Here is a 27,829-nt window from a genome sequence, read left to right on the forward strand (position 1 = left end):
CGCACGCCAAGAGCGGTTCACAGCCGAGGAGACCGACGTTCTCGTCAGGGCCGTAAAACACAGAGAAGTGACATTGGGGATGCAGAAACCCACCCAAATTAACTTCGGTTAAACAGGCGTATGATAATTTGGGTAAATGTGTAAGCTAGATTTATGCTTTTATAATAATCTATCTATCTATCTATCTATCTATCTATCTATTTAGTTCCTGTTTCCCTGCTCTGTTTAGTTTCAGTTTCCTAAGTTATTGATTATGTCCTTGTTTGTTTCTATGGTTACCTATAATTTGCACCTGTCTTCATTATGTTCGCCTTGTATTTGTACTCCCTGTTATGTTCAATCCCTTGTACAGTCTCGTTTATGATTTATGTAGTTAGAGTTTCTCATGTGATCTCATGTTCATGTGATCCCCTGAGTATTTTGCATCGTTTATAAAGACTGTCTATTTGTATCTTCTTCGTGTGTGCTGACTACACATTACAACTATCTTAATATTATGGAATTTTCACTGAATTAGGATGGTGTTTTACCCCTATTTTGAATTATGCATTGCATTGTGTTGTGTTATAGGGTTAAATGAAATGTCCATGAACTTAACGGATAATGTCCTGGCACAAAAATTACCAGAACATTGTATGCAGCACTGAATAAGTGTTTTAAAATATATGCAGCCATAACACTGTTTTGAAAGTACACCCATAACACTAAAACATTACATGTGTTGGCTTAATACTGGTGTGATTACTTACCAAAGCCATCTGTGTAAAGTTGTATTAAGGCCCACAGAAAATTCCAGAGTATAGTGTGTGTGTGTGTGTGAAAAGTCTGTCATACATCAATTGTAAGTGTACTAGTGTAAACGTGTTTCTAATTTTATTTTACAAACTGGAGTTAAAATAATTGTCTGTAATTCACAGAATGCCACAGATATGTTGTTTATAGACTTTACCCAGAATATTCCTTTAATATAAGCAAATTGTACTGGTTCTAGACTAACCCTTACTCACATTAGTTGTGTGTTTCTCAGAGACTCAGCGATGAGCAGTAATAAGATGCCTCACACGAGCTCTATCGCTCACATCGAGGGCGTCCTACAGCAGCTAGAGGAGGCCCAGGGCCACATGGAGGAACTTTTCCATGAGAGGAAGATCAAACTTGACATCTTCCTGCAGCTGCGCATCTTTGAGCAGTACACCATTGAGGTGAAGACTGTGTGTTTGCATGCTAGATTGTGTTTCAATCATTTTCTCAATAGAGATTCCATCAATAAACAGTTCTTGACCTTGAACCAAAACAACCGGCTCTGAGATGAATTTTAAAACCTCATGATCTCATTGTTCATCATAAGTGACTGAAGTGATTGATTTATAATTGCTATGAGAATGTCATCAGGCCAGGTGCAGAGGTGTTGAACTATCCGTCCTGTCCTGCAGGTAACAGCAGAGTTAGACGCGTGGAACGAGGACCTGGTTCGACAGGTAAACGACTTTAGCGCAGAAGAACCCAGTCTGGCCGAACAGAGACTCCAGCGGCACGCAGAGAGAAAACTGGCCATGAACAACATGACCTATGAGGTTATGCAGCAGGGTCAAGACCTGCATCAGTACATCATGGAGGTCCAAGCCTCAGGTGAGAGAGAGAGAGGAAGATGAAAAAGAGTACAGGTGTTTTCACGCTGACAGAGATTAAATCGCTGGTGATTCACAAGTTGTTCTCGCCCACAGTCTGTTCACTGAATACCTGATGCATATTGCACACAAAAAATTACCAGGGGCTGCAAAAATCCTCTTAAGAAAGAAGTTTATAAAACTCCAATAAGTACTAAATGCAATTCTAGAAACATTCTTAAAGTTATGCTAGTTTATTATGCTATTTTAAAGTTTCCTATTTTTGTCTCTTACAATAGGTTTACATGCATCCAAAGTAAAAAAACGCAAATTTTTCTGTCTGAATTGTCTGAAAACGGTTTGTTTGAACATTCAGTCTCTCTAAACCCGCTTTTCCGCGAGCCTACTCTACTCTGATTGGTCAGACGGCCCAGTCTATTGTGATTGGTCGACCACTTACAGCGCGTGTTGCAAACCAAACATCCGTTACAATATCTGAATTTCAGCTCCAGAGGCTTCCTCAGGCGTGCTTCTCGACATGTCAACAACACAAACAAAACTCTTCCAGGACTTGGCTACAACGACAGTGTTTGAGGACGGGTCAAAATAGATGCTGTTGGCGTGCAGCCAATGAAGACCATAGTCTGGCATTATGCAAATTTGTTACATTGTTTATGTAACAAATGAGGTATGGAACAGGAAGTGAGACTGGAATAGCTGACGACTCATTACAGAAGTTCAGAATCTAATCTTTTTTTTTAAGAGACAATGACTATTTTTCTTGCACTTCGATCTTAACAACTTTTCAGACCTTTTACATTCACAAACAGCAATATTGCACACTGCATGAAAAGTAATTTAAAAAAAAGTATAATAGGGGCAATTCTCAAATATTTATTATGGCGGTCATCGATGATCAACTCAATTAAAAAACACCTCATATGGGCATCTTTTTAGGCTGCCTGCAGATTACTATAATAATCATAATAAGCATGCACACTATTATCATTGCAACTGGCTTGACGGGAGTTCAGAACTCTGCATCACTTTTTTTTTTATGCGTCATAGTTATTTTTAAAGAGACCTGTATCTGTGTGTGTGAGTGTGTGCGCACTATAGAGTGAACTCGTCTAAATGATATTTATCATTGTGAGAGGCTAAGAGAGATCTCTTGATCAGTCATCAACAGTCTCATGACAATTATTTGGCAAACGCTTTTTGCAAATTGTTTGCGAAATTATGATTTCGTACAATTCATACAATCTAATTTGTATGTTTCTACTCATGCTGGTGATCAGTTTACCTTCCTGATAACGTTTTACCTACAAATCGTACGCTTTTGTCCAAGTCAGATCATCCAAATGAATGCGAACTCACACAATACCCATTCAATACTCACAAATTCTCATGAGATCTAGTTGGATTTAATAGAGCAATAGATGCAGAGATACAGAGAGAGGAGAGCAGCACAGAAGAAGTGTCAGGTGACAGAGTGTCAATAATATATGGCAGTCTTCAGAGACACAGCAATATGGACCAATGGGATTCAGACTCCTCTGTGCTGTGATCTCCTGTCCGCAGTCACATGATGCTCAGTAAAGCTTCCGTTTGAATATAAAGAACTGAGTAAAAACAATCAAGCCTAAACACTCAATTCTTATGTCAGCCATCTTTTCAACTGTCTGTGTCTTCAACACACATTACTCTTCCTCTCTGCTTTTATCTTCATATCGTCCCAATGTCCAGCTCTGTTCCTCACAGATATTTTTAACACTGGAAACAGACTTCCTCTCCTCAAACTGCTGACCCATCTCTCACCCCCCTCTCTCTCACATATGGGTCTTGGCTGAGGACACTCTTGTGTTCGAGGTTTGGACACCGTCTGTTCCAGACATTACTGTGACCATCTCTCACACATGCCTGCGTGTCCGATGGAGGGGTGTGTGTGATTTTGCTGGGACAACATAGAAAATGACTAAATTAAGCTTTAGTTGATGGTTTATAAACATATCACTGTGCTTTATTTATGTAGTTATTACTTTAGTTTAGCTAAATAAACTTCCCAATTTTATATTTGAGCTCTTTAGTAGTTAAGTAACTGGGCAAATTGATTTATTTGGATTATTCTTTCAATGAACAAGCTAAAAACACTAATGAACCTATTGTGGGTTATATTTCTCCCCAAAATCTAAAGAAATACAATTTTAGAAAGAAGAGAAGATTTTAGTTTGTTGATATTTTGACATCATTTTCTTGGCAGTTATGCATATTTAACTCATTTAATAATGTTTAATTCATTCCCTGATACACTTGATTCTGACTGTTTTAGTTTTTTTGCATAATGATGCTAAATTGTTTAATTTATATTTGTTCCTGGTTATACTCCCCATCACTTCACACACGTTGGGCTCTATTTTGCTGACTGTAAATTATCCTTTACTTAAACTGCCCTTGAATGTAGGTCTATGATTAGCCTAATCAGGTTACGGAAAATAAGAGCGATCTGTAGCTGTCATACTGCCACCTGGTGGTGTTGAGCTGTGAACATGTTCTCTCAAGACTAGATACTGTAGATTCAGCAGGAGTATAAACAGAAGTGTGTATTTGTGTGTAATATGCAGGTATTGAGTTGACCGGTGAGAAGGAGGTGGATCTGGCCACTCAAGTTCAGGAGTTGTTGGAGTTTCTTCATGAGAAACAGCATGAGCTGGACTTGAGTGCTGAACATACACAGAAACACCTGGAGCAGGTTGTGCAGCTACGCCACCTACAGGCTGAGGTTAAACAGGTAAAACACACTCTCTTGCATGTACTGTATCTGTCTGTATACCTGCTTATCCATCTCAGGGACAGAAGTAAAATGTATTATTTTTCTTCATATTCTTACTGTGGTATTTGGGATAAAGAGCAATCAGATATCAGCCGTTCAGAACCACAGCTGCAAATTATATCCCAAAGATATATTTTTTTAGCACACTGTCCATATTGTATAGCAGTATTTCCCATGCTTGACCTTGGAGTACTCCGACACGGCACATGTTGTACTGTATGTGTTCCTGATTCAAATCATCAGCTGATTGGTAGAGACTCTAAGACCTGAAATCTGTTTACAGCTGGTATTAAGATGCACTTTGATCGATTGGATCACAAGTGGACGCTAAATACAGGAGTAAACGGGGTCTAAAACCTTTTGAGCTTGTCCACTTTTAACCACTTCCAGAGGTAGACGAAAACCCATCTGACCGGATTGCTTTCGTAGTGTAAACACTCATGTGGTTCAATGTGTTCAAACAGCCACAAAACACCGTCTACTCTCCTCGTACTGACCTGATGGGTAACATTATGGGAAGAGCGCTGGCCAGACGAAATTCTAATTTTGTTGGCTGGAGACCCAAGTTTGGCTTGAAGATGAAAAACGCACCAAGCATAATGTTCTCTCACCATTCCTGATTTCTAACACACACACACTTAAGCAGAAACGAAAGCTGCTGCTCTCCATGTTTTTCCGTCGTCTCCGGTTGTGTTCATATGTAAATTACACAAGCTTATTCTGTCCATTAGATTGAAAGCCAGCCCAGCCCAGACCCTCCACTCGAAGAAATCGGGACGGAAGTGGTTGAAAGTGGACAAAAGAGACGGATTAAAACACCAGGTGTAAACTGGAATGTGTCTCCCTCGTCTACTTGTGCTCCAATCGACCAAAACGCATCTTAATACCAGCTGTAAACAGGACCTTAGAGACATCCAAAATGTGTCCAGGACCAAGGTTGACCACTTACCCATAATACCACACTTTCAGAGGACTCGCCCTCATTGGTCCAGTTGTTATGACAAAATAGGTTGCTCTTCTATTTAAAGGAAAAGTTGTGTTGGAGTGTTGTATCTCACGTTCTTGATATATCACAGTCCTGGGCTCTGGTACACACTCTAGTCTCATGTGTCTCTCTCTTGTCTCTGTCACTGGCACTTCCTCTGATTGATAATCAATGGAAAGAGATGCAAGCGGCTGTGATGGCTGATTCAGTGTGTCTCTCAGAGCTAATCTCATTCGGAGCGTAAGTGAGGGCCAAAGTGCTGTCGCCAGGGACGGCCCTAAAGTGTCTGCCGCTACAAGCGCTAATGGAGAGAAATGAGCAGAGGGAATTATGAATTCTGCTGAGTCTCCTCAGGATATCACTCCACACTGGGGGTCAATATTCAGATCAGTTTGACAGCTATATCAGTTTGGTATTTCATACAGATGATTCCTGGATTTAATTGCAAATATCAAAACACATCTAGCCTGTTTTGTGTTCAACTCAATGTGTGTTTACCCAACACTTGTTTCTGCTAAGTGCATGGATGGATGGATGGATGGATGGATGGATGGATGGATGGATGGATGGATGGATGGATAGATAGATAGATAGATAGATAGATAGATAGATAGATAGATAGATAGATAGATAGATAGATAGATAGATAGATAGATAGATAGATAGATAATTAAAATGCAACTTAAGTTACACTTAAGAAACAAGAAGTCATGTAAGTCCACTCTCTTTAAATACACTTAAGTGGCCTTTTATTTGATTAATATTACATTATCTGCAAGCACAGTTTTTTTATATATACTTTGAAGAGCACATTCAACTCAATTAAGCACACTTATTTTTAACAAGGGTAATGTGCCATTAAAACTAATCTTTTATAGCAACTTAAGTGTCTTTTAGCGTATATCATTTCTGATAAGTACTCTTTTTAAAAGTATGCTTAAGTGTACTACTTTTACACAAGGTGGTTAGATAGATGTTTTGAATACGGTTATATGGATACTGTGTGTTTCAGTGCTAAAGAAGCTTTTGTTGTATCTGTTGTTGTTTAGGTCCTGGGTTGGATCCGTAACGGCGAGTCTATGTTGGATGCCAGTATGGTGAACGCAAGCTCACTGTCAGAGGCTGAACAACTACAGAGAGAACATGAGCAGTTCCAGCTCGCGATAGAGGTAAACACACAACACAGGCTCTAGTCAATGCATCTTGAACTTGTGTTTTTTTGTTGGATCTGGCAGGATTGATCAGGATGATCTTATCCACTATGTGTCTAGATCAGAGGTCTTCAATCCTGCTCCTGGAGGGACACTGTCCTGCAAAGTTTAGTTCCAACCCTAATCAAACACACCTGAATCAGCTCATCAAGCTCTTCAGAATATTCAAAGGCAGATTGAAGACTGAAGCAGGTTGGAACTAAACTCTGCAGGACAGTGGCCCTCCACTTGGATTGAAGACCTCTGGTCTAGATGAAGTCTTGGCTTTAATGAATTTTGATGAGCTCCTCACCGATTCATTTGCTCCATCTAGTGTTCATTTTGTCAACAATTTCTCAGTGCTGTTGTTTTGACGTTTAAAAAAGCTACTTAAATGTCCTAATTAAACTAAGGCCTAATCCTGGCTTAATCTAAACCCTGTCTGTGAAACCAGGCCTAAATGTCTGGCCATTTTAGTCTAGTTTTAGTCAATGAAAAATGTGTTGTGTCACATTTTCGCCATGCTGCATGCATAATGGTTAAACTGATAATCACTATTATTTTGCTCAAAATGATAATCACAATGATCGTCATTTGAGACTTTTATTTGTACATTTCTTCAGAATTATGGCAATTTCACCAATAAGCACAAATCAAGAGAATGTCAAATCATATGCATGGTTTATTTCACCACATTTTCCTGATTTATTATAGGCTATATTTATCGAATAAATGAGCACACTCTCTAATAAAATAACAATGCAACATAAAATGGTGTATTAATTACCGAAACATGGCGCTAAAGAGCTCCATTTGCAAAATTGGCATATCAAGTTGGCCTCTTTTCCCAAGCCAGGACCGCATTCATATTCTCCTCAATCGCTTCCTCTTCTTTTTTTTCAGCACACATGAAAACCACAAAGTGCGATTCATCTTGCTCTATTTGTGTAAATAGTCAGTGATCTCATCGTCTCATCTTAGTCATAGAATTTTTTTTTTTTTTTTTTTTAAGTGTCCCAATCAACCTAAATTCATCCTAATTCACCCACCTGTCTGGTCTCTCTTCACTTTTAGTCAAAAACAGAAGTGCGCTTCCTTCTCTTTGCTCTCAGCATACATGTTAACACTGCTAGATGTATGGAAGTGATTACTCTGAGAATATTTCAAACAGATCCAACACAACTGTTCATTCATAAAAATTCACACAGGGATCATAACATTCTCCTGAAGGGTTTATGACCCACACTCCTTCCCAGTGGAGCTGCTCCACTGTTTTTACTGCAGTTCACAGCTTTTTCTTGTGAGTGCACTAGGTAACCTCAGCGCAGTATATTTAAGGACCAGATTCTGACAAATAATACTCATTCTCAATACAATTTTAGCATTAAGGTATTTTTTGCCTGAGGAAAGTGAAGCAATGGAGTTAAATGTGCTGTTTGCTATGAATCTCTAGCTCTTAGTACAGTAGTCATGTCATTTATCATAGGATTTGGTATCAGACTCTGTTTCCTGCTTTGGACAAAGCTCTACCTGCTTGACTCTGCTCGTAAATGTCTGTCGCTGACTTTTAAAGTTAGATTTATTTTTTCCTTCATCATGACAATGCCAGCAGATAGAAAACAGACCCGTGTTTGGCTGTAGAAACCCTTAAGCTGTCAGCAGTCTGGGGTAGGAGGGCTGCTCGATAATGTCCTGTTAAAGATGCTCAAATGATCTTCTCTAATAGATGTTTACTTTTAATGATCTGTCTCTTTTAATGTGTGTGATTTAAGAGTTTGTTAAATTAAAGGCAGGGGTATCCTCCTTTTTGTAGAACATGTAGAATTATTGGCTATGTTCAGAATGGAACATTAGCGTATAGTGCTGTTTACTACATGCTGCACAGTATGTACTGTATACTAGTTTAAAAAATAGATTGTGCACTGTGATTTGTTGTACATTGTTGTCACATGACCACACTATGTTACAGCTATCCTTACACATAAAGTTTTGCAATTAGCAGTGGTGGACGAAGTTCACAAATCAAGTACTTGAGTACAAGTACAGAACACAAAGTACATTATGCTTTGGAATGTAGTGACTTAAAGGGATAGTTCACCCAAAAATGAAAATTAGCCCATGATTTACTCACCCTCAAGTCATCCTAGGTGTACATTACATTCTTCTTTCAGACGAATACAGTCGGCGTTATATGAAAAAATGTCCAGGCTCCCAAGCTTTATAATGGGAGTGAATGGCTGTTTCTGTTTTGAAGTCCATAAAAGTGCATCTATCCATCATAAAAGTGCATCTATTCATCATAAAAATGCATCTTTCCATCATAAAAGTGCTACACACGGCTCCGGGGGAGTTTATAAAGGCCTTCTGAAGTTAAGCTATACGTTTGTGTAAGAAAAATATTCTAATTAAAATTTTTGGGTGAACTATCCCTTTAAAAGTAAAAGTTAAGTTGTGATACAGTACAGATCCTGGAGAGAGAAAAAGACGTGGTTACTGTCCACCACTGTATGATAGTGGTTAGGTAGTGTTGTACTGAACATAATCATAGTTATCATTCTTTGATTTTGTTGTCATCCTCCGAGCTAAGGTATGCTTGTTCTCTCTCTCTCTCTCTCTCTCTCTCTCTTTCTCTCCCTGCAGTCTTTGTTCCATGCTAACTCTCTCCAGAAGACCCATCAGAGCGCACTCCAGGTGCAGCAGAAGGCTGAGATCCTGTTGCAGGCGGGACACTTCGACCCAGAGGCCATCCGCAGCTGTGCTGAGAAGGTGGCTGTACACTGGCAGCAGCTCATGCTGAAGATGGAGGACAGACTCAAGCTGGTTAATGCCTCCGTGGCCTTCTACAAGACATCAGAACAGGTGCAGAGAAACACTCTATAAGATGACCCCAAGAAGACTTACTACAAAAGACAGTCAAGGGTCCTAAGATTTTAATGCCACATTACCCTTGTGAAAAAGAAGTGTGCTTAATTATATTGAATGTGCTCTTCAAATTTTATCATGCCTTTAAGTACATACTAACATACTAAGACATATTTAAAGTACTTGATATTAATTTTAACTGTAATATGTTATTTTATGTTACATTAAAAGTCAGTATATTTACAAAGAAACATTACAAATTAGTGCTGTCAAATCAATTAATCGCATCTAACCTAAAAGTTTGTTTATATAATAAATGTATGTGTATATATATATATATATATATACTGTATATATATTACAATATTTATATATATATTATGTGTAATATATATCAATATATTAAAAAATATACACACACACAAACATATGTATGTTATATATATATATATATATATATATATATATATATATATATATATATATATACATATGTTATATAAACAAACTTTCATGTTAGATACGATTAACCACGATTAATCGGTTTAACAGCACTCATTTAAATAGATGACATAAGTTTCAACAGTAATGACATTCATTTTAATTTAATTTTCAATTGACATTCAATGAAAGATTTTCATTTAATTTTAGCCATACCATAATTGCTTGGCAGTACATTTGGCAGTACACTTTAACCATAATTCAACTGCAATAGAAGTCACTCTTAAGTTAAGCTAATTGCATTAACAAATTTGAACTATAACACATTTTAATTTACAGTAATTGTAAATAGCATGCATTTAAGTGTCCGAAAACATTACTTCCAGTTCAGTATATTATTTTAAAGTATATTATCTATATTGAGTACTCTTTTTAAAAGTTTGCTAACGTGTACTTTTTCAAAAGGGTTGGCAATTTTGTTAGCTAGTAAGTGTTGACTATGAGATGCAAAGTGATCTTCTTCTAGGGGATGCTTGATGGTTTAAAACTCCTCCACTGAACAAGTGCTTTCTATATTATGCTACAACAGCGGTCTGGAAAATGATTTCATAATGTAAATATAATTTTAAATAAATACTGTATATAAAATCTAAATAATTTAACTAATAATAACACCTAGAAAAATTATATTGAAAATACTCATTATTATTATTTAGACATATCATATCCAACCATCTAGTGACAACATCCCAATGTCTAAATCCTGCTTGTCTTCACAAACCCTGCGCATACTAATTCCTTATTCACAGGTGTGTAGTGTGCTGGAGAGTCTGGAGCAGGAGTACCGTCGAGATGAGGACTGGTGTGGAGCTCATGATAAACTGGGATCTTCAGCAGAGACGGATCATGTTCTGCCTCTCATCAGCAAACACCTGGAGCAGAAAGAGGCTTTTCTCAAGGTCACTAGTGAACGAACAGCGATCTCGTAAACTCTTTATCAGTCTCACACAAGCCCAGATGAATGTATCAACTATCGCAGAAGTTTCTCCTGCATCTTACAGAGGAGCAGGCACAATATATTCTATTTTTATACAAAGCTAATATTCAAGAACCTTTAAATCAAAAGCATTCTAGGATCATGAGAAATAAATTCAGTCTAAACTTTTGACTTTGTTATGTGAGGGTCTGTTTTGAATCTGTGAAGTCTGCTGTGTTTTTCCAGGCGTGTACTCTGGCCAGGCGAAACGCGGAGGTTTTCCTGAAATACATCCATCGGAATAACGTCAGCACTCAGGGGTCATCTACCAACACCCGCGGTCCTGAGCAACAGGTCAAAGGTCAGAGATTGCACTCTGTGCTGTCGCATTTAATTATGTCAGAATCTGATCTGATATCTTAAGCAGTTGTTTTAGCTTTTAATTTATGCTTTTCTCTCACAAAACACTCTTCATTTGTCCAGTCGTTTGTTTATTCATGTTAAGGATTTGTCATGTGTTTGTTCAGCCATCCTGAATGAACTGCTACAGAGGGAAAACAGAGTTCTGCATTTCTGGACCATGAAGAAGCGGCGTTTGGATCAGTGTCAGCAGTATGTGGTGTTTGAACACAGTGCCAAACAGGTGACAACACTGAACTACACTCATATTTGTGTGTGTGTGTGTGTTAATATATACTCTAGTAACTGCATTTTTTGGTGTGTTTGTGTTGTACTTTTGTGGGCATGCATGTTTTGTGCTCTGGAAATATGTGTCTGAGTGTTTGTTGTTAGTATGTTTTATGATGAAAGAATGCTCCTGAAAAGGAAAGAAGTTTTAGATTTTAGTAGAAAGCTATTGAAAACAGTGTGTCACGTCTGGGCAGGCAATGAAGAAAAGATCTAAATGCAGCTCTTTTTATTCACAGGGCAAACACTTGGCAGGAAAAACAACACAAAACAAACAACTGAACACACTAGGCGCGTTTCCATTACAGATTTGCGCAAAACTTGCGCTTTTTTTCTAAATATCGATTTTTCTAAATATCGATATTTGGAACGACCTACCGACGTTGGTAGGTTTATACATATCACAGCCACGTACCGCACTAGACATTATTATTATTAATGGAAGGAAACGTAGGCGTGTTATCCAAGCATTAAGGAAAGACCCTTATACTGTGAGCGGCACATGAGGTGTTTCTGGGTTTTTCTCACTCATTTCTGCTCCGAGGTCTTTATTGTGGCATTTCTTTGAGGTTTAGAATCCAGTATTTCTAGAACTCTGTCTCGTATTCTGTCCAAACACACCGTGCCTTCTAAGTCAGGTGACTGTAAATGCGCAAAAACTGTTTCCATTGCAGTTTTGCGAAATATTCCTTTTTCGGATTGCCTGAAAAGCCACCTCATGCGAGCGTAAAAACTTTTTTTGCGATAAATGGGAGTTTTTGCGAAATTGATGTGTTTCCATTGGGGGTATTTTCAATTCGCAGTTTCATTTTGCGCAACTTGAAGGGTAATGGAAACGCGGCTACTGACGTCTTATATACACAGCATAGCTAATCAACAGAACTAGAGACAGGTGCGTAACATAATCAGTAACCATGGAAACAAACTAGGATTGGGAACACAGGTGAACAGGAACAGAACAGACCCAAACCAAAACACACTGAAACTAACATACCCTGACACAGTGCTGCAAATCTTGTTTACATTTTACATATGTTTACATTTCATAACAAAATAGGGATGTCAATCAGTTATTTAAATTTAAATCATTAGAATTTGCTAATAAATCAGATTCATAGCATTTAATGAGATATACATCAATATTTGCTGAGCAAAGCCCCCAAATTAAGACAATTTACATTAATTATGTTCACAAAGACATTATTGTGGCAGAAATAAGCATTACAGTATATAGACGTTACAATCTCAGATACAAGTCTATCACAGGCCTATAGTCCACAGCAATTCATTTTGGAACAGAGTTTGTCAGTCTATCCAATGTAGACCTTTTACACAGGACACATCCTTGTATTCTGTATGCAATCATTTTTAATAATTGGTCACACGTGTTAAACAGCAAAGTACAGAGTTGTTTTTCATTGACATGCACAATGAATGCCGTGTTTTTAAGACTGCGAGACACGAAGTGACACACTGTGTCAAATTAAAAGTAGTTCAGCTTTTAAACGTGTCTTAAGACATCTGCATTCTTTTCTATCGTGTTGTGCTCCATCTAGCAGCATTTGAACACAACAATATGACTCCTTACTAACTGCAGAATTTGCAAAAATATTATTTGAATTATGGTACTTCAAGGCTGAATTGTTCATTTGCTTAAATGTAGCAATTAGTGTACCAAATTAACATTGAATTGACAGCCTTAAAAAGATAGTGAAATGATATTTAAATTATATAGTCAAATTATTTATATGATAATGAATTTATACTAATTATAATCTAGAGAGTAGATTAGATATATGGAAGCTTGTTTCTGCCATGGAATAAAAAAAAGTTTAGAAAAAAGTTTATACAAAAAAAAAAAAATTAACACAATTGTGATAATAAAGTCAGAATTATGAGATATAAACTGGCAATTGAGAGAGAAAAACCTTTTTATTTTGTATTCTGTGGTGGAAACAAACTTCCGTACTTATAAAAAAAAAAAAAAAAACGTTTCCTAAAAAAATTACGTAAAAAAAAGTTTTGTAACAAAAGTTGCATATGTAATTTTCACACTCCCAGTTCCGTGTTATAAAGTCAGAATTGCGAGCTATAAACATGCAATTCTGAGGGAAAAAAAAGTCAGAATTGCGAGTTTATATCTTGCAATTGCATGTTTATATCTTACAATTCTGACTTTATATCTAATTATAACACACAATTGCGACTTTATATCACACAATTCTGACTTTATAACACGCAATTGCGACTTTCGTGCGACATCATGCAATTCTGAGATAAAAAGTCAGAATTGTGAGATAAAAAGTTGCAATTAACTTTTTTATTTTTTATTCTGTGGCCGAAACAAGCTTCCATAGTTTAGTGTTACCACCTTCCCCTAGCCATAACTCAATAATTTAACTATCAAACTATCATAACTATCAAAATATTTATTTTGAATAAAAAATATTAAGCTCTGAAATTTATAGAAGCCATTACATTACATTCAAATAATTTGTTCAGACATTCACTTTTTAGAATATACTCACCAAGTCTTTATTGGTTTTGTGATTTGGTGAATGTTTCGGTGTGTTTGAATCCCGGTCGTCACATTCCCAGAGACTGAGTGGAGTGTTGAATTGCATGATTTGATGGAGTCTGTCTGTGTCTGTGTCAGGCATTAGAGTGGATACAGGAGGCAGGAGAGGTCTATCTCAGCACTCACACGTCCCCCGGAGACTCTGTGGAGAAATCTCAGGAACTGCTGAAAGAATATGATGAATTCCGCATCTCTGCCAAGGTACAGAGACACAAACACTTCCCCTCACCTCTTTCTAATGTGGGTCACATACGTCCACATGAACTCTTCAAACAAGTACTGTAATTCTCTCTGAGGGACATTTATAAATGCATCTTGTTACATGATAACATATGTTGCGCATAAATGATCAAACCACACACTCACACGCACAATGTTCACGTGTGATGCAGCAAACTAAGGACAAAGTGAAGATGTTGATCCAGCTGGCAGATAACTTCGTGGAGAAGGGACACATGCACGTCACCGAGCTGAAGAAGTGTGTGACGGCAGTGGACAAGCGCTACAGAGACTTCTCCCTGCGCATGGGCAAATACCGCTGCAGTCTGGAGAGCGCGCTGGGCATCAGCTCGGAGGTACTGGACCTGTACAGCGCTTACTACACCTTCCTAACAACGCTTTACCTCATCCAAATGTATTATAATGTGGATTTTATTTTCTGATTGTGTGTGTGTTTCAGGATAATAAGGATCTGGAGTTGGATATTATTCCAGCCAGTCTGACCGACCCAGAGGTCAAACTGCGTGACCCCAACCATGAGGTGAACGAGGAAAAGAGGAAATCCGCCCGGAAGAAAGAGTAAGTGATCACACACCGCCTCCAGCCAGCAGTTCCACACACACTTCACAAGTTCAGACCCTTATAATCCATATTACATATATATATATATATATACTCCATCTCTGGTTTGTTTTGTTGCAGGTTTATTATAGCAGAGCTGTTACAGACAGAAAAGGCTTATGTGAGGGATATACATGAATGTTTAGAGGTAAGTGTTTCTGTTTTATTAATGATAATAAGTCATAATAAATCATTCAATCACCCTTTTCTGACCCTTAGATTTAAAGTCCCCCTGCAGTCAATAATTGTATCCCTTTAATCTCATCTTTGATCACCAAAATTGCATATTTAAAAATCTTTCCTTGAAAAAAATTCTTCATGCCTTAAAATAGCTTGAATGTAATTCGACACCCTTGCCTCATTTAGTATACATGCTTCTATGAATATGCAAATGAGCCCCGCCTCCACTCACTCCACACCAACTCAGAGATCCACTCGTTGACGATCACACGTTGATCTGATTGGTTACAAGGTAGTTTGTGACGTCAGAAACACCAGCGATTTCAAAGCGTCTTTGGTTCACTGCAGAAAATACTCAGCAATGGTGTCGACTTATCAATTTACACATGGTTTGTCTATAAACATAGACATATAAACAACATTAAACATGATTTTTACCACAGTGGGACTTGTAAACACTTTTGAAACTACTGTCAGGATTTACTAAAGACACGCAGTGAAAAAATAAGTGCTGAAAACTTATTGCATATGCATTTGTAGGAGTTTCCCTTTCAAATACAAAATATATGGGAGGAAAGTATTTAAATGAATCATGTAAGGTGATTCACTAATGTTTGCGCTCGTTAATTTACTGGTATTTGATCCATTCTTTTTTAGCGCCCCAAAAAAGCATGTCTTAAACCAGACGCTAATTTGCGTTGGTCATTATGGAAATGATCCGGCTGTGTCTGTGTTCTTTAATGTGTGTGTCTTTAACTTTCCACTCCCATCGGCGCTTTTATGGGATTGTGCTAATTTACCCTGTTTATTAAATCTGGCCCTAAGTCTTCTATATGTAAATCACCTCAGTGTTGATTGGCTAAGTTCAGCGTTCATGAGGCTCCCTGAGTGAACTGGGATGGAGTTTTCTCTGCATAGTAAATCAAACTCCCTTATTTCAAAAGAACAAGAAATTCCTGTTTTCGTTGAGATTACACAGTAGGATGCTAAAGGTCTTTACTGTACTGTGAATGTACTGTACATAGAGATACTGCATTCCAATGATGGTTGACAGTCATTTCCTGTGTAATTTATTTTTTAGACATATTTGTGGGAGATGACCAATGGTGTCGAGGAAATCCCTTCAGGAATCGCCAACAAAGAGCACATCATTTTCGGAAACATTCAGGAGATTTATGACTTCCACAATAAGTAGGTTTATCTCATTAAATCAAGTATTAATGGCATTATTAGGCCATAAGCCATCAACCTTTTTATCATCATATACACAGTTTTCATATTTATTTGCAGATGAGAGAAGTGAATAATATGCTTTCCGTATCCCATGTGATATGGAAATGTAGTGATTATGATTCATTTGCATGTTGTTTTGTTTGTGTTGTAGTATATTCCTGAAAGAGCTGATCAATTATGAGCAGTTACCCGAGGATGTGGGGCACTGCTTTGTTACATGGGTGAGTGTTTTTCACATTCATGTCATTCAATTCATTCAGGAAAGGATTTATGTCGCTGTGCACCTAACTTTTTCTTTTTTCTAAAGAACATTTTATATAAACTGTGTATGTATGTATGTATGTATTTAAATCAATAAATACAGTAAATTGTGCATAATTACAAGCAACTAACCCTAAATCAAAACCAAGCCCTAGTATATATCTGCTTGTTATTTAATATTATTCAGGAGTTAGTCAGGAGTTAACTCTATAATTAGACTGTAACATTGAGACCTTAATATAAAATGTAACCTTATTCATTCAAACATTCATTTTATTTTATTGCTGTCCATATGCACCAATTATTACGACAGACTTACAATATTCAGACCAGCTAAATGGTTTTATCAGAGCAAGAATTATAACAGACATGCTATTGGTCGATTAACATTGTGAATATTAACTGGAATTAGATATGGCAGATTTTTTTGCTTGTCTTTGATATGCTAAATTTAAGATTGTGTTTGTGTTTCAGGCTGACAAGTTTAACATTTATGTGACGTACTGCAAAAACAAACCAGATTCCAGTCAGCTCATCCTGGAGCATGCTGGGAGTTTTTTTGACGTAAGTACACATCGTTTTCTAAATCGTTCATCTAATTTTATAGATGGAGCCACATATTTGAGACCAGCGTGGAATTCTCTCACTCAAACCAATGTCTGCCGCCCTTGATATCTTATCTAGGATCAGTTTTCTCCATGATAATAGCATACTGGCGAAACAGATTTGGCAAACGCTTCAAAGGTTTCTATTTATAATGTGTTTTTGCAGTGTAGCCAATCAGAAACATGCATGTTGATTTCATGAACGCAATAGCCAATCAGAGGTGTTTAAGTTGAGTTCAGTGCTGAGGTCTGCACGCTTGTGAATCCTCTTATTATAACAAGCAAAGTGTAGACATTATGTAAATAAGAGATTCATTGTGTAGACAGCTTCATTGATTTTAACGGAACTTTGTGGGATTGTGATTTACTAAGATGAGTGACAGCTTTTTATTGATTATAAAGGGAGCGGTCTTTGCATGCTTTCTTTCATAAACCATGCATGCAGTAGCCTATGCTTGCGTTTCTGTTCAAATTAACAGTGGTTTGTGAACAGATGTTTTAATAACTAATAATTTATCGGGAGCATTTATGCTGGGGTGTGTGGGTGACATGAAACTTGAAAATATTTCATGGAAATCTATTTAAATGTGTTTTTAAAGGAGAAGCGCATCTCCTTCACCCTAGAGTTGGTTCACCATCTGTCTGTCTAATTGAATAAACTCCAAAGATTTCTTGTTTTAATCTTCAGCAATTTGCCTATGCATTGGATTTGTTTTGTTTTATATTATTGAACTAAAGTAAAATCACCTGAAATACAATTTACTTGAAATGAAATGACCTCATGCATGTTCAACAGAACACTATAAATTGATCAGTAGATTGACTCAGTCACTGAACACGTGTTACTGTTACATTCACCACAGCGAGAGAGTCTTTTAAGCAGTTGTTAGTGTGAATGAATTATGCTTCTTTTATATATGATGATTATTTTTGTCTGTTCTGAACAGGAGATTCAGAAGAGACACGGTCTGACCAACTCTATATCATCATACCTAATCAAACCTGTGCAGAGAATCACCAAATACCAGCTGCTGCTCAAGGTACAGTGTGTTTCCCAGGCATTCAGTGTTTGCTCTGAAGAGAAGATCAGGTGTGGTGTTTAGTGCTCTGTGTAGTGTGCAGTGTGCAGTACAGTGTGTGTGCTTACAGGAGCTGCTGTCCTGCTGTGAAGAAGGCAAAGGTGAAATTAAAGATGGGCTGGAGGTCATGCTGAGCGTCCCAAAGAGAGCCAACGACGCCATGCACGTCAGCATGCTGGAGGGTACAACACTACTGAACACACACACACACACACACACACACACACACACACACACACACACGTTTACTTAGCTATCTAAGTTGAGACATAATGGTTTTTATAATGTACAAACTGTATATTCTCTCCCCTTACACTAACCTGAACCCTAAACCTACCCATCACACACAACTTTCTGCATTTTTACATTTTCAAAAAACCTTTAATTACTTTATTTTTATACCAGATTTACAAATGAGGATGTTCCTAAATGAAGGTTTTTGGAGATTTTGTCAGGTTTTGGTCATTTCTGGGTACAAATTTGTCCTCAAAATATAGTTACGTAGGTACACACACATACACATTGGGTTTTCATGTTTTATGGAGACATTCCATGTATTTTCTATTCCCTAAACCTACCTTTCACTGAAAACTTTCTGCACATTTTTTTACATTTTCAGAAATGTAATTTAGTGTGATTAATAAGCTGTTTTCCTCATGGGGACTAAAATATGTCTCCTCAAGATCAAAAATGACTGGTATTACTATCTTTGTGAGGACCAGGACCACACACGCACACACACACACACACACACACACACACTTATTTGTCATTTCTACTGATATCCTTAAATAAGCCTTCAGCCTCTGACATGATGTTTTCTGCCCTCTGTCCCACGTCAGGTTTTGATGAGAATCTGGATGTTCAGGGTGAACTCATCCTGCAGGACACCTTCCAGGTGTGGGACCCCAAATCACTGATCCGTAAGGGACGAGACCGCCACCTCTTCCTCTTCGAGATCTCCCTCGTCTTCAGCAAAGAGATCAAAGACTCTGCGGGACGATCCAAATACATCTACAAGAACAAACTACTGGTATTGGTTATATCACTCCGTCTACACACACGCAGTATCACTTCACACACGCAGTATCACACACACAGGGCTCACCAGTAAGGATGGGACACACGATGGTTACTTGATCGGTAAGATATTTTAGAGAGAAGTCTCTTATGCTTGTTACGCTTTCGCTCACCAAGACTGCATTTGCTTGGTCCAAAATCCAGTAAAATAAGTAATATTGTGAAATATTGTTACAATTTAACTGTTTTCTATTTGAAAATATTATAAAATGCAAATTATGAATTTTCAATTTATGAAGCATCATTACTCCAGTCTTCAGTCTCACATGATCCCTCAGAAATAATTTGAATATGCTGATTTGCTGCTCAAGAAACATTTCTAATTATTATCTATTATCTTAATTTTGTGGAAACCATGATACATTTTTAGGATTATTTGATGAATAGAATTAGAATAGTTCAAAAGAACAGCATTTATTTGAAATTGAAATATTTTGTAATATTATAAAAGTCTTTCATTTCACTTTTGATCAATTTAATGCAACCTTGCTGAATAAAAGTATTGATTTCTTTAACAAAAAACATAATGACCCCAAAATATTTGAGACATTTGTTACTCTGTTGTTTATTGAACGCTGTCGCAAATATGCCGTAAACATAGATGAGGTTTTGTTGAAATTTCCCTTCAAAACTAATTAATTATGATAAATTTTTAAATTAACTGTTGTGATGTAACATTAAAAGTTCTAGCTATTGTTCTAAATCAAAAAGCAAATTAATTATTATAAATTATTTAAAAGAAAACTCCAGGTTTTATTATAATATTATTTAAATAGTGAATACCTGTATAATAAATATAAAAAATCTATATATATTTCTGACACACAAAAAAATTTTAGAAATGTAATGAAAATGATGGGGTCACTGAAAATATAGCCAGTGCAATCAGAACAAATCTGAGCCGACCAGGACAACAGAAAAAAATTCCTTATGAGTCCTGCTTCAGATTATTTCAATGACATAAACGAAAGGAAAGCCCCGTGGGAAGGTCAGTTAGTGCACACACGAACACGGTCATGTCTGAGTTTTACATTTCCCATCTGTTTTACCACATTGTGTAACTCTGTTAAGTGTTTCCACACATACCTGGAAGCAGCCAGCGCAGGTGTGCGGACCAGATGGGGCGTTTGTCACCCCTCGCTGTGTTCAATATGCCTGTGAACAGAGCCAGATGTGCCTTTGGTTTTCTTCCGGTCATCTGGAATTGTCTCACAAACACTATTAAGCATCTACTTAAGATTTACTAAGGAAATGCTTTCAATTTTGTCAGACACATTTATTAAAGTTCTGCTTTCAGTTAAGTTCACTCTTAGGTTATCTCACTCTTAAAGGGATAGTTCACCCAAAAATGAAAATTATCCCATGATTTACTCACCCTCAAGCCAAGTATATGACATTCTTCTTTCAGCCAAACACAATCTGAGTTATATTAATAAATATCCTGGCTCTTCCAAGCTTTATAATGGGAGTGAATGGTACCTTAGATTTTGAAGCCCCAAAAAAGCACATCCATCATAAAAGTGATCCATACGGCTCCAGGGGGTTAATAAAGCACAGAGGACAGAGCAAAACAAAACACCACGGTCACAAATTTGAAATCTAAAGCGAGAATTTTTAAAGAGAAATGTGGGAGGAGCTTGATGTTAGTTTGAACCGCGAGAGGCGTCATAGCTTACGCTATTCCTACATCCTACGTCATGCGTCGGGTCAGAGGTCACTCGTCATGTTTCGGGTCAGAGGTCGTCGACTCTCACCTGAGCTTACGCTACTCCTACATCATGTGTCAGGTCAGAGGTCACTCATCATGTGTCGGGTCAGAGGTCGTCGACTCTCACCTGAGCTTACGCTACTCCTACATCATGTGTCAGGTCAGAGGTCACTCGTCATGTTTCGGGTCAGAGGTCGTCGACTCTCACCTGAGCTTACGCTACTCCTACATCATGTGTCAGGTCAGAGGTCACTCATCATGTGTCGGGTCAGAGGTCGTCGACTCTCACCTGAGCTTACGCTACTCCTACATCATGTGTCAGGTCAGAGGTCACTCGTCATGTTTCGGGTCAGAGGTCGTCAACTCTCACCTGAGCTTACGCTACTCCTACATCATGTGTCAGGTCAGAGGTCACTCGTCATGTTTCGGGTCAGAGGTCGTCGACTCTCACCTGAGCTTACTCTACTCCTACATCATGTGTCAGGTCAGAGGTCACTCGTCATGTGTCGGGTCAGAGGTCACTCGTAATGCGTCATGCGTCGGCTCAGAGGTCACTCGTCATGTGTCGGTCAGAGGTCACTCGTCATGCGTCGGGTCAGTGGTCACGCGTCATGTGTCGGGTCAGAGGTCACTCGTCATGCGTTGGGTCAGAGGTCACTCGTCATGCGTCGAGTCAGTGGTCACGCGTCATGTGTCGGGTCAGTGGTCACTCGTCAAGCGTCGGGTCAGTGGTCACGCGTCATGTGTCGGGTCAGAGGTCACTCGTCAAGCGTCGGGTCAGTGGTCACTCGTCATGCGTCGGGTCAGAGGTCACTCGTCATGCGTCGGGTCAGTGGTCACTCGTCATGCGTCGGGTCAGATGTCACTCTTCCGCCGGAACGAGACTCGCGTACGGCCGTTACCGGAAGCCAATGATTATAGTTTTTAAAGTTATAAATAGGGATATTGTTCTTACAAAAAAACGCTTGGCTTCGCTTCTGGAGCCGTATGAATCACTTTTATGATGGATGGATGTGCTTTTTTGGGCTTCAAAAACTAAAGGTACCATTCACTCCCATTATAAAGCTTGGAAGAGCCAGAATATTTTATTAATATAACTCTGTGTTCGGCTGAAAGAAGAAAGTACACCTAGGATGGCTTGAGGTTGAGTAAATTATGGGAGAATTAAAAATTTTGGGTGAACTAAATCTTTATGCACTGTGTACTTTTATGCTGTTAAACACATTTTCCATCAACATTGAATTTATTTAAATATCTATGTGTGATGTTCTGGTTTTTATGTGTTTACAGACATCTGAATTGGGGGTGACAGAGCATGTGGAGGGAGACCCGTGTAAATTTGCCCTGTGGGTGGGACGCACACCCTCGTCTGACAACAAGACTGTCCTCAAGGTACATCATGCTCTCTGTTTATCATCAATCAATTACTTTTAGAATAGTAAGTATTTGTAAACATGTTCCAGTCAGTGAAATTTCTTGTGAACAAAGATCAGGACCTACATTTTAAACACGGATCTTGTGTTGTAAATGCATGACTGCGTCTGTTTCAGGCTTCCAATATTGAGGTGAAGCAAGAATGGATTAAAAACATCCGAGAGGTCATCCAGGAGAGAATCATTCACCTGAAGGGGGCGCTAAAGGAACCGATCCACGTTCCCAAAAGACCAGCCAAACCCCGCAACAACAGCAAGAGGTCAGGCACACTTTACTATTGCGTACTGTACACCAGTCCTAAAAAAGGAGAAACTATATTCATTCATATAATCATAATCTCAGCTCTCATAATGCTTCTCAAACTATACCGCAGTTGTAAATCTTTTAATTGTAGATTCTGCTTTGTTTGTTGTTATCAAATCATTTGCATGTCGCTTTGGATACAAGTATCTGCGAAGTGACTAAATGTAAATCTGTAGAAAGACTGAGACAAAACTCTACATCCATGAATATTTATATGCATCATAATGTGTGCATAACAATGCAGGAGGCTTGTGTTCATTTGAAATATGTTTGCCATACTGTCTCTCTTCTGCATTCGTTAGTTATGAATTGTACATAGGGACTAAGGGTTTGCAGCAAAGCCAATATTTGTAAATTGATCTATTGCAATGGCGAAACTATTTGTATCTTTATCTGGATAAAACCAGATATGAGTGGGGCTTAAATCAGAAAGTTTGTCCAAAAACCATTATGTTAACATAGAAGAATTTCTGAAAAAAACTAAATCTGTAACTGGGACGCAACTATTTGTATATGCAACTCAACTCAACTTTTACAATGTGGCGATTTCATATGAATTTGTGTAAAAATGTACGCTTTTTAGATCTTACGAAAAGGTGCAAATGCAAATGTATGAATTCATACAAATTAGTCACCAACTCGCCAAAAATGTAACAGTTGCCATGTGATTGTGATGTTTCATTCATTGAGTTTACACTCTTTCACTTTACACAATCACTATTGCACTGTCATTTAAAAATATTATGCTGTCACCTGGCTCACCTGTTCTCCAGCAAGAACAAGGAGAGATTTGTTTGAATTTTGGAGTCATTTTCCATGCCCTTCCGAATAAAGTTTTCAGCTTTGGGCACATGTCTAATCGGGACTTTTATTTGTGTGTTTGGTTGCAGGGACACTGGAGACGATGCTGACAGTCAGGGAGATGGCAGCAGTCAGCCAGACACCATCTCCATCGCATCTAGAACCTCACAGAACACTGTGGACAGTGACAAGGTACAAACACACAGATCTGACCTCTGACCTCTGGAGCTGCTCTCGCTAGGTGCACTGTAGTCACTGACATCACACAGGGGAACGTTTACCATCGGGTGCTAAAGGAGCTATGATAACTAGCCAAACCTTGAGTCATTTAGGTATAAAAAGAACATTAGCCTGTACATGAATCATTACATATGAGAAATCACTGGTCACAGATCAGGCATTAGAATCAACATGGTTACTTACATGTCGTGGCATTACTGTCGAGTCCATATCGTAAAAGTCTTTTTTCAAAACCTGCGCCGAAATTTCAACTGATTTACAAAATGATCCACAGTGAAATGTACCGAATACAGATAAATATTGCTCAACTGAGACATTCACATTGTTGAAAATAAATAACCACATTCCTAGCATTAGGATCCTTTAAAGGGTAATGTTATTTTTGGTCCAGTGATCCTGTATCGCTCTTCTCTCCTCGTCATCTCACTAACACGCCAGTGGGCAAAGTTACAATGATGAAGTAGGCGTTGATTTTTTTGGGATTTGTTAGTCCAAAGCTGGACTAATAAGGAAGTTTTCAGATCTGAAACTTACAGGGTATTCTTATAGTATGATGATTTCTTATATGTCAAAAGCTCAAGGAAAATTTTATTTCTCAGTTCATGACCCCTTTAAAGCACTGTTTACAAGGTTACATGGGTCAAAAACATCAAAAACAATAACTTTCTGCGCATTTTGACAGGGCAAGTAAAATTCTCAACTGGTCTGACTGGGCCAATAGAAACATTTGAGCCATGATATATTGAAGGGCTAAATTATCATTAAAAAAATCATTTTTTAACTGTTGCACTCTATTGCTGAATTAGGAACTGCATACCGGCATACTACTCTTAATATAAGGCAAAAATAGAGTAGTATGTGGTTCCAAAATGTTGCATATCGTTCCACTAAAAACTCAGAGCCAAACTCCAGACTCCACCCAGAGAAGGGTCAGGTGATCAGTGATTGACAGGTGTATGTCACACACAGGGTTTCCCTGCTTTAGTTATGGAGCAGGGGCTGTCATGCTCCAGCACAGATGATGAGAACAGTGGTCATGAGCAGTAAACAGATGTACATGTACAGCCATGAAATGTCTCTTCAAACTGTGTTCTGGATTCTGTTCTCATAGGAACTATGAGCCCCCCTATCAAATCAAAGTAAGACACATTTAACACAAGTCCTCCTAACAACACGTGTTTGTGCTGGTGTTTTAGGCAGCTTTATAATGGCTTGTTGTGTTTTATGAGTTGTGCGTGTTTGTGGTGTGAGGTTTGTTTGGTTTGGAGATGACCACATCACTGTGACTTGCTTGAGGATGTTTTTGAATGAGTTTTACCAACTCTTGATTCGATTTAAAGGAGTATCATTTCCTTTAAGGGCAGAAGATCCTGCTAGGATCTTAAAGTACTCTGTGTAATGCGATTACTCTGATTGAATTTTACACAACTAAATGTTGAAAATGCTCTGCACTCTTGTGAGAAGAAGCACCAGAACATATGTATGCCTGTCTGGTGGAGTCCCTTAATGCAGGAAGTGTTTTGGGATAGGAACTTCTTGAATAGTCATCCAAAAAACAACTAGTTGGTCATTGTTGTTGACAACTGAGTTTAGTTTTAGACTGTCAGCATGCTAAAACTCTCTCATCCCCTTTAACCCTCCGAGACTGTTCAATTTAAATGTGTTTAATGGTTTCCTCAATCTGAGTGGTTAAAAAATGTGGTATTTTTATTTTTAGAAATGCAGTATTTAAAAAAAAAAAACTTAATTCAATGAGTCTAAGTGGTCAAACAAAAAAGCCACACATTGGCTGTTTCATTGTCAGATTTGACCTACTGTATTGCTTTCCTCCAAGAAACTTTGCGTTCTCTCGTGGAAGTATTGTGTTCCCCGTAGAAATGTTACATTCTCTCACACAAGTAGCCTATTATCCTGAGAACTGTTCAAATGTAGTTTTGCTCCCAACTTTTTTTTATTTCTATCACAAAGGCTTTGCGAGTGACCATTAAAGTTTCTTGGGTAAACACAAAAGTTTTGAAAGTGACCGCAAAAGCATCAAAATGTATTTATTTTTTTACTCCCTTCAGTTTTCTTTTACCCATCACCAGGTGTCTTAGGGGCTCTGTAGCAAGACCCTAACAAGAAACAATTTTAGAATTGTGTTGAATAATATATATGAATGTGTGTATATATACAAAAGCATCAAATCAAGAATTCTTACACATTTGGTAGCAGCAAAGAACACTTCAGCCATCTACTGGTCATTATTGTCATTGCATGATTTTTGACCTGATCAGTTTTCTTTTCTTTTTTAAACCAGATGGCATTAATCTGACCGAATACATGATGCATTGTCATGTTTTCTTAATGTTTTAACTTTACATCATTTTATTGTTTGCAGGATATTAGTGTTATTTCATTTTTTGTAAAAACGGCAGAGCACAATTATTAAGCAACTAAGGAGAGGTAAATTAGGTCAAAAGTTTGTGAACCGCATAAGTGTGACCATTTTTGAACAGCCTTGGAGGGTTATAGTTCCACTTTTGTGAAAAATGTTTTGAGTATCTGTTAGCTGATAGACTTTGCTTGGCATCAATATGCCACTAAAAACCGCACATTAAATTGGTATATGCTGAAAAAGACCCTAAACTAGCCTAATTATACAGGGCTTCCTTAAAGGAATAGTTCTGTCATCATTTACTCACCCTCAAGTTGTTTCAAACCTGAATGAATTGCTTTCTTTTGCTGAACACAAAATAAGATATTTGGAAGAATGTCGGTAACCAGACAGTTGATGGACCCCATTGACTTACATACATAGTATTTTTTTTTCCCCCTACTATGGAAATCAATGGGGTCCATTAAGTAAATCTAGTAAATGATGTGTAAATTAATTTTCATTTTGAAGTGAACTATTCCTTTAAGACCTTCCAGTCATTCAGACAACCCACTGACTACACCCAATGTTGATTATATAAATGTGTAGGTTTTCACATCCCTAGTTCTTGCCTCATCTGAAATACACAATGACACCAATAGGGTTATTCACACACAGACACACACACTCACTGAGTGAGCACCGAGACACTGTGTTTCTATTGCTGTCTGTTTATTGTCTTTTACGAGCCTGATTGTGTCCGTTGGTCTTGGTTCAGCTTGTTGTGTGCTTGTGAATGGTTATTTTGTTGAGATTTTGAAAGTCTTTTAAAGCGGCATCATGTTTTCTGCACTGCTGTTACCTCAAACAATGACTATTCCCACACAGGTTTCTTTAATGTTCCTGTGCAGTATTGAGCTGAAGTCAGTTCTCTGTTGTTTTCAGGCTGATGTGAGCTGAGGACACAGTGTGTGTGTGTGTGTGTGTGTGTGTGTGTGTGTGTGTGTGTGTGTGTGTGTGTGTGTGTGTGTGTGTGTGTGTGTGTGTGTGTGTGTGTGTGTGTGTGTGTGTGTGTGTGTGTGTGTGTGTGTGTGTGTGTGGTGTGCGTCTCTCTGGAATAAGAGTTTCCTTCATTCACCCAGAACAGCTCAGGGACTGTGTATTACTGTACACTGCGGAAATCACATTCATCATACTGCATAATGATGCTTTTATCTGTACAGCTCAGTGCTGAGCGCATGTCACAAGACCATCACACACCAATTCATATTCTCGCTGGCTTTGTCTTGAAGATGAAACTGTATTCATTTAGAACATTTTTCATTAAATATATATTTTTGTTCCATGGCCATGGAATTATTTTAAAAGCAAATGTAAGTCTAGAAAGAGGTTTTCTTTAGCAGACGGTCCATGTGTCTTTGATTTAATTCACTCACAACAACAAGGTTCAAGCAGTCATTCTTACTGTACATTGCGATTCAAACCATATGTTGTGGGTTTCAAGGTAGTCACATGCTAACTATTCATGTCAAATTAAAGTGATGCTGCTCGTA

General features: G+C 38.0%; 1 protein-coding gene across 4 annotated transcripts in view; it reads left to right on the forward strand.

The window, feature by feature from the left end:
* kalrna (kalirin RhoGEF kinase a) overlaps nt 1-27,829 on the forward strand; it is a 230,372-nt gene that overhangs the window by 132,715 nt on the left and 69,828 nt on the right. For all 4 annotated transcript variants that reach the window (XM_084421559.1, XM_084421561.1, XM_084421558.1 and 1 more), the window contains exons 13-33: nt 1,028-1,202; nt 1,434-1,629; nt 4,229-4,395; nt 6,472-6,591; nt 9,253-9,471; nt 10,725-10,874; nt 11,138-11,252; nt 11,419-11,534; nt 14,235-14,357; nt 14,549-14,731; nt 14,836-14,954; nt 15,078-15,144; nt 16,258-16,367; nt 16,561-16,630; nt 17,145-17,234; nt 18,223-18,315; nt 18,425-18,536; nt 19,197-19,387; nt 22,433-22,534; nt 22,693-22,835; nt 23,770-23,872. In XM_084421559.1, coding sequence (XP_084277685.1) covers nt 1,028-1,202; nt 1,434-1,629; nt 4,229-4,395; nt 6,472-6,591; nt 9,253-9,471; nt 10,725-10,874; nt 11,138-11,252; nt 11,419-11,534; nt 14,235-14,357; nt 14,549-14,731; nt 14,836-14,954; nt 15,078-15,144; nt 16,258-16,367; nt 16,561-16,630; nt 17,145-17,234; nt 18,223-18,315; nt 18,425-18,536; nt 19,197-19,387; nt 22,433-22,534; nt 22,693-22,835; nt 23,770-23,872 — 2,764 coding nt within the window. The remainder of the gene's footprint in view (nt 1-1,027; nt 1,203-1,433; nt 1,630-4,228; nt 4,396-6,471; nt 6,592-9,252; nt 9,472-10,724; nt 10,875-11,137; nt 11,253-11,418; nt 11,535-14,234; nt 14,358-14,548; nt 14,732-14,835; nt 14,955-15,077; nt 15,145-16,257; nt 16,368-16,560; nt 16,631-17,144; nt 17,235-18,222; nt 18,316-18,424; nt 18,537-19,196; nt 19,388-22,432; nt 22,535-22,692; nt 22,836-23,769; nt 23,873-27,829) is intronic.

The sequence above is a fragment of the Rutilus rutilus genome, assembly GCF_951802725.1.
Source record: "Rutilus rutilus genome assembly, chromosome: 10".
In the NCBI taxonomy this organism is placed as follows: Eukaryota; Metazoa; Chordata; class Actinopteri; order Cypriniformes; family Leuciscidae; genus Rutilus; species Rutilus rutilus.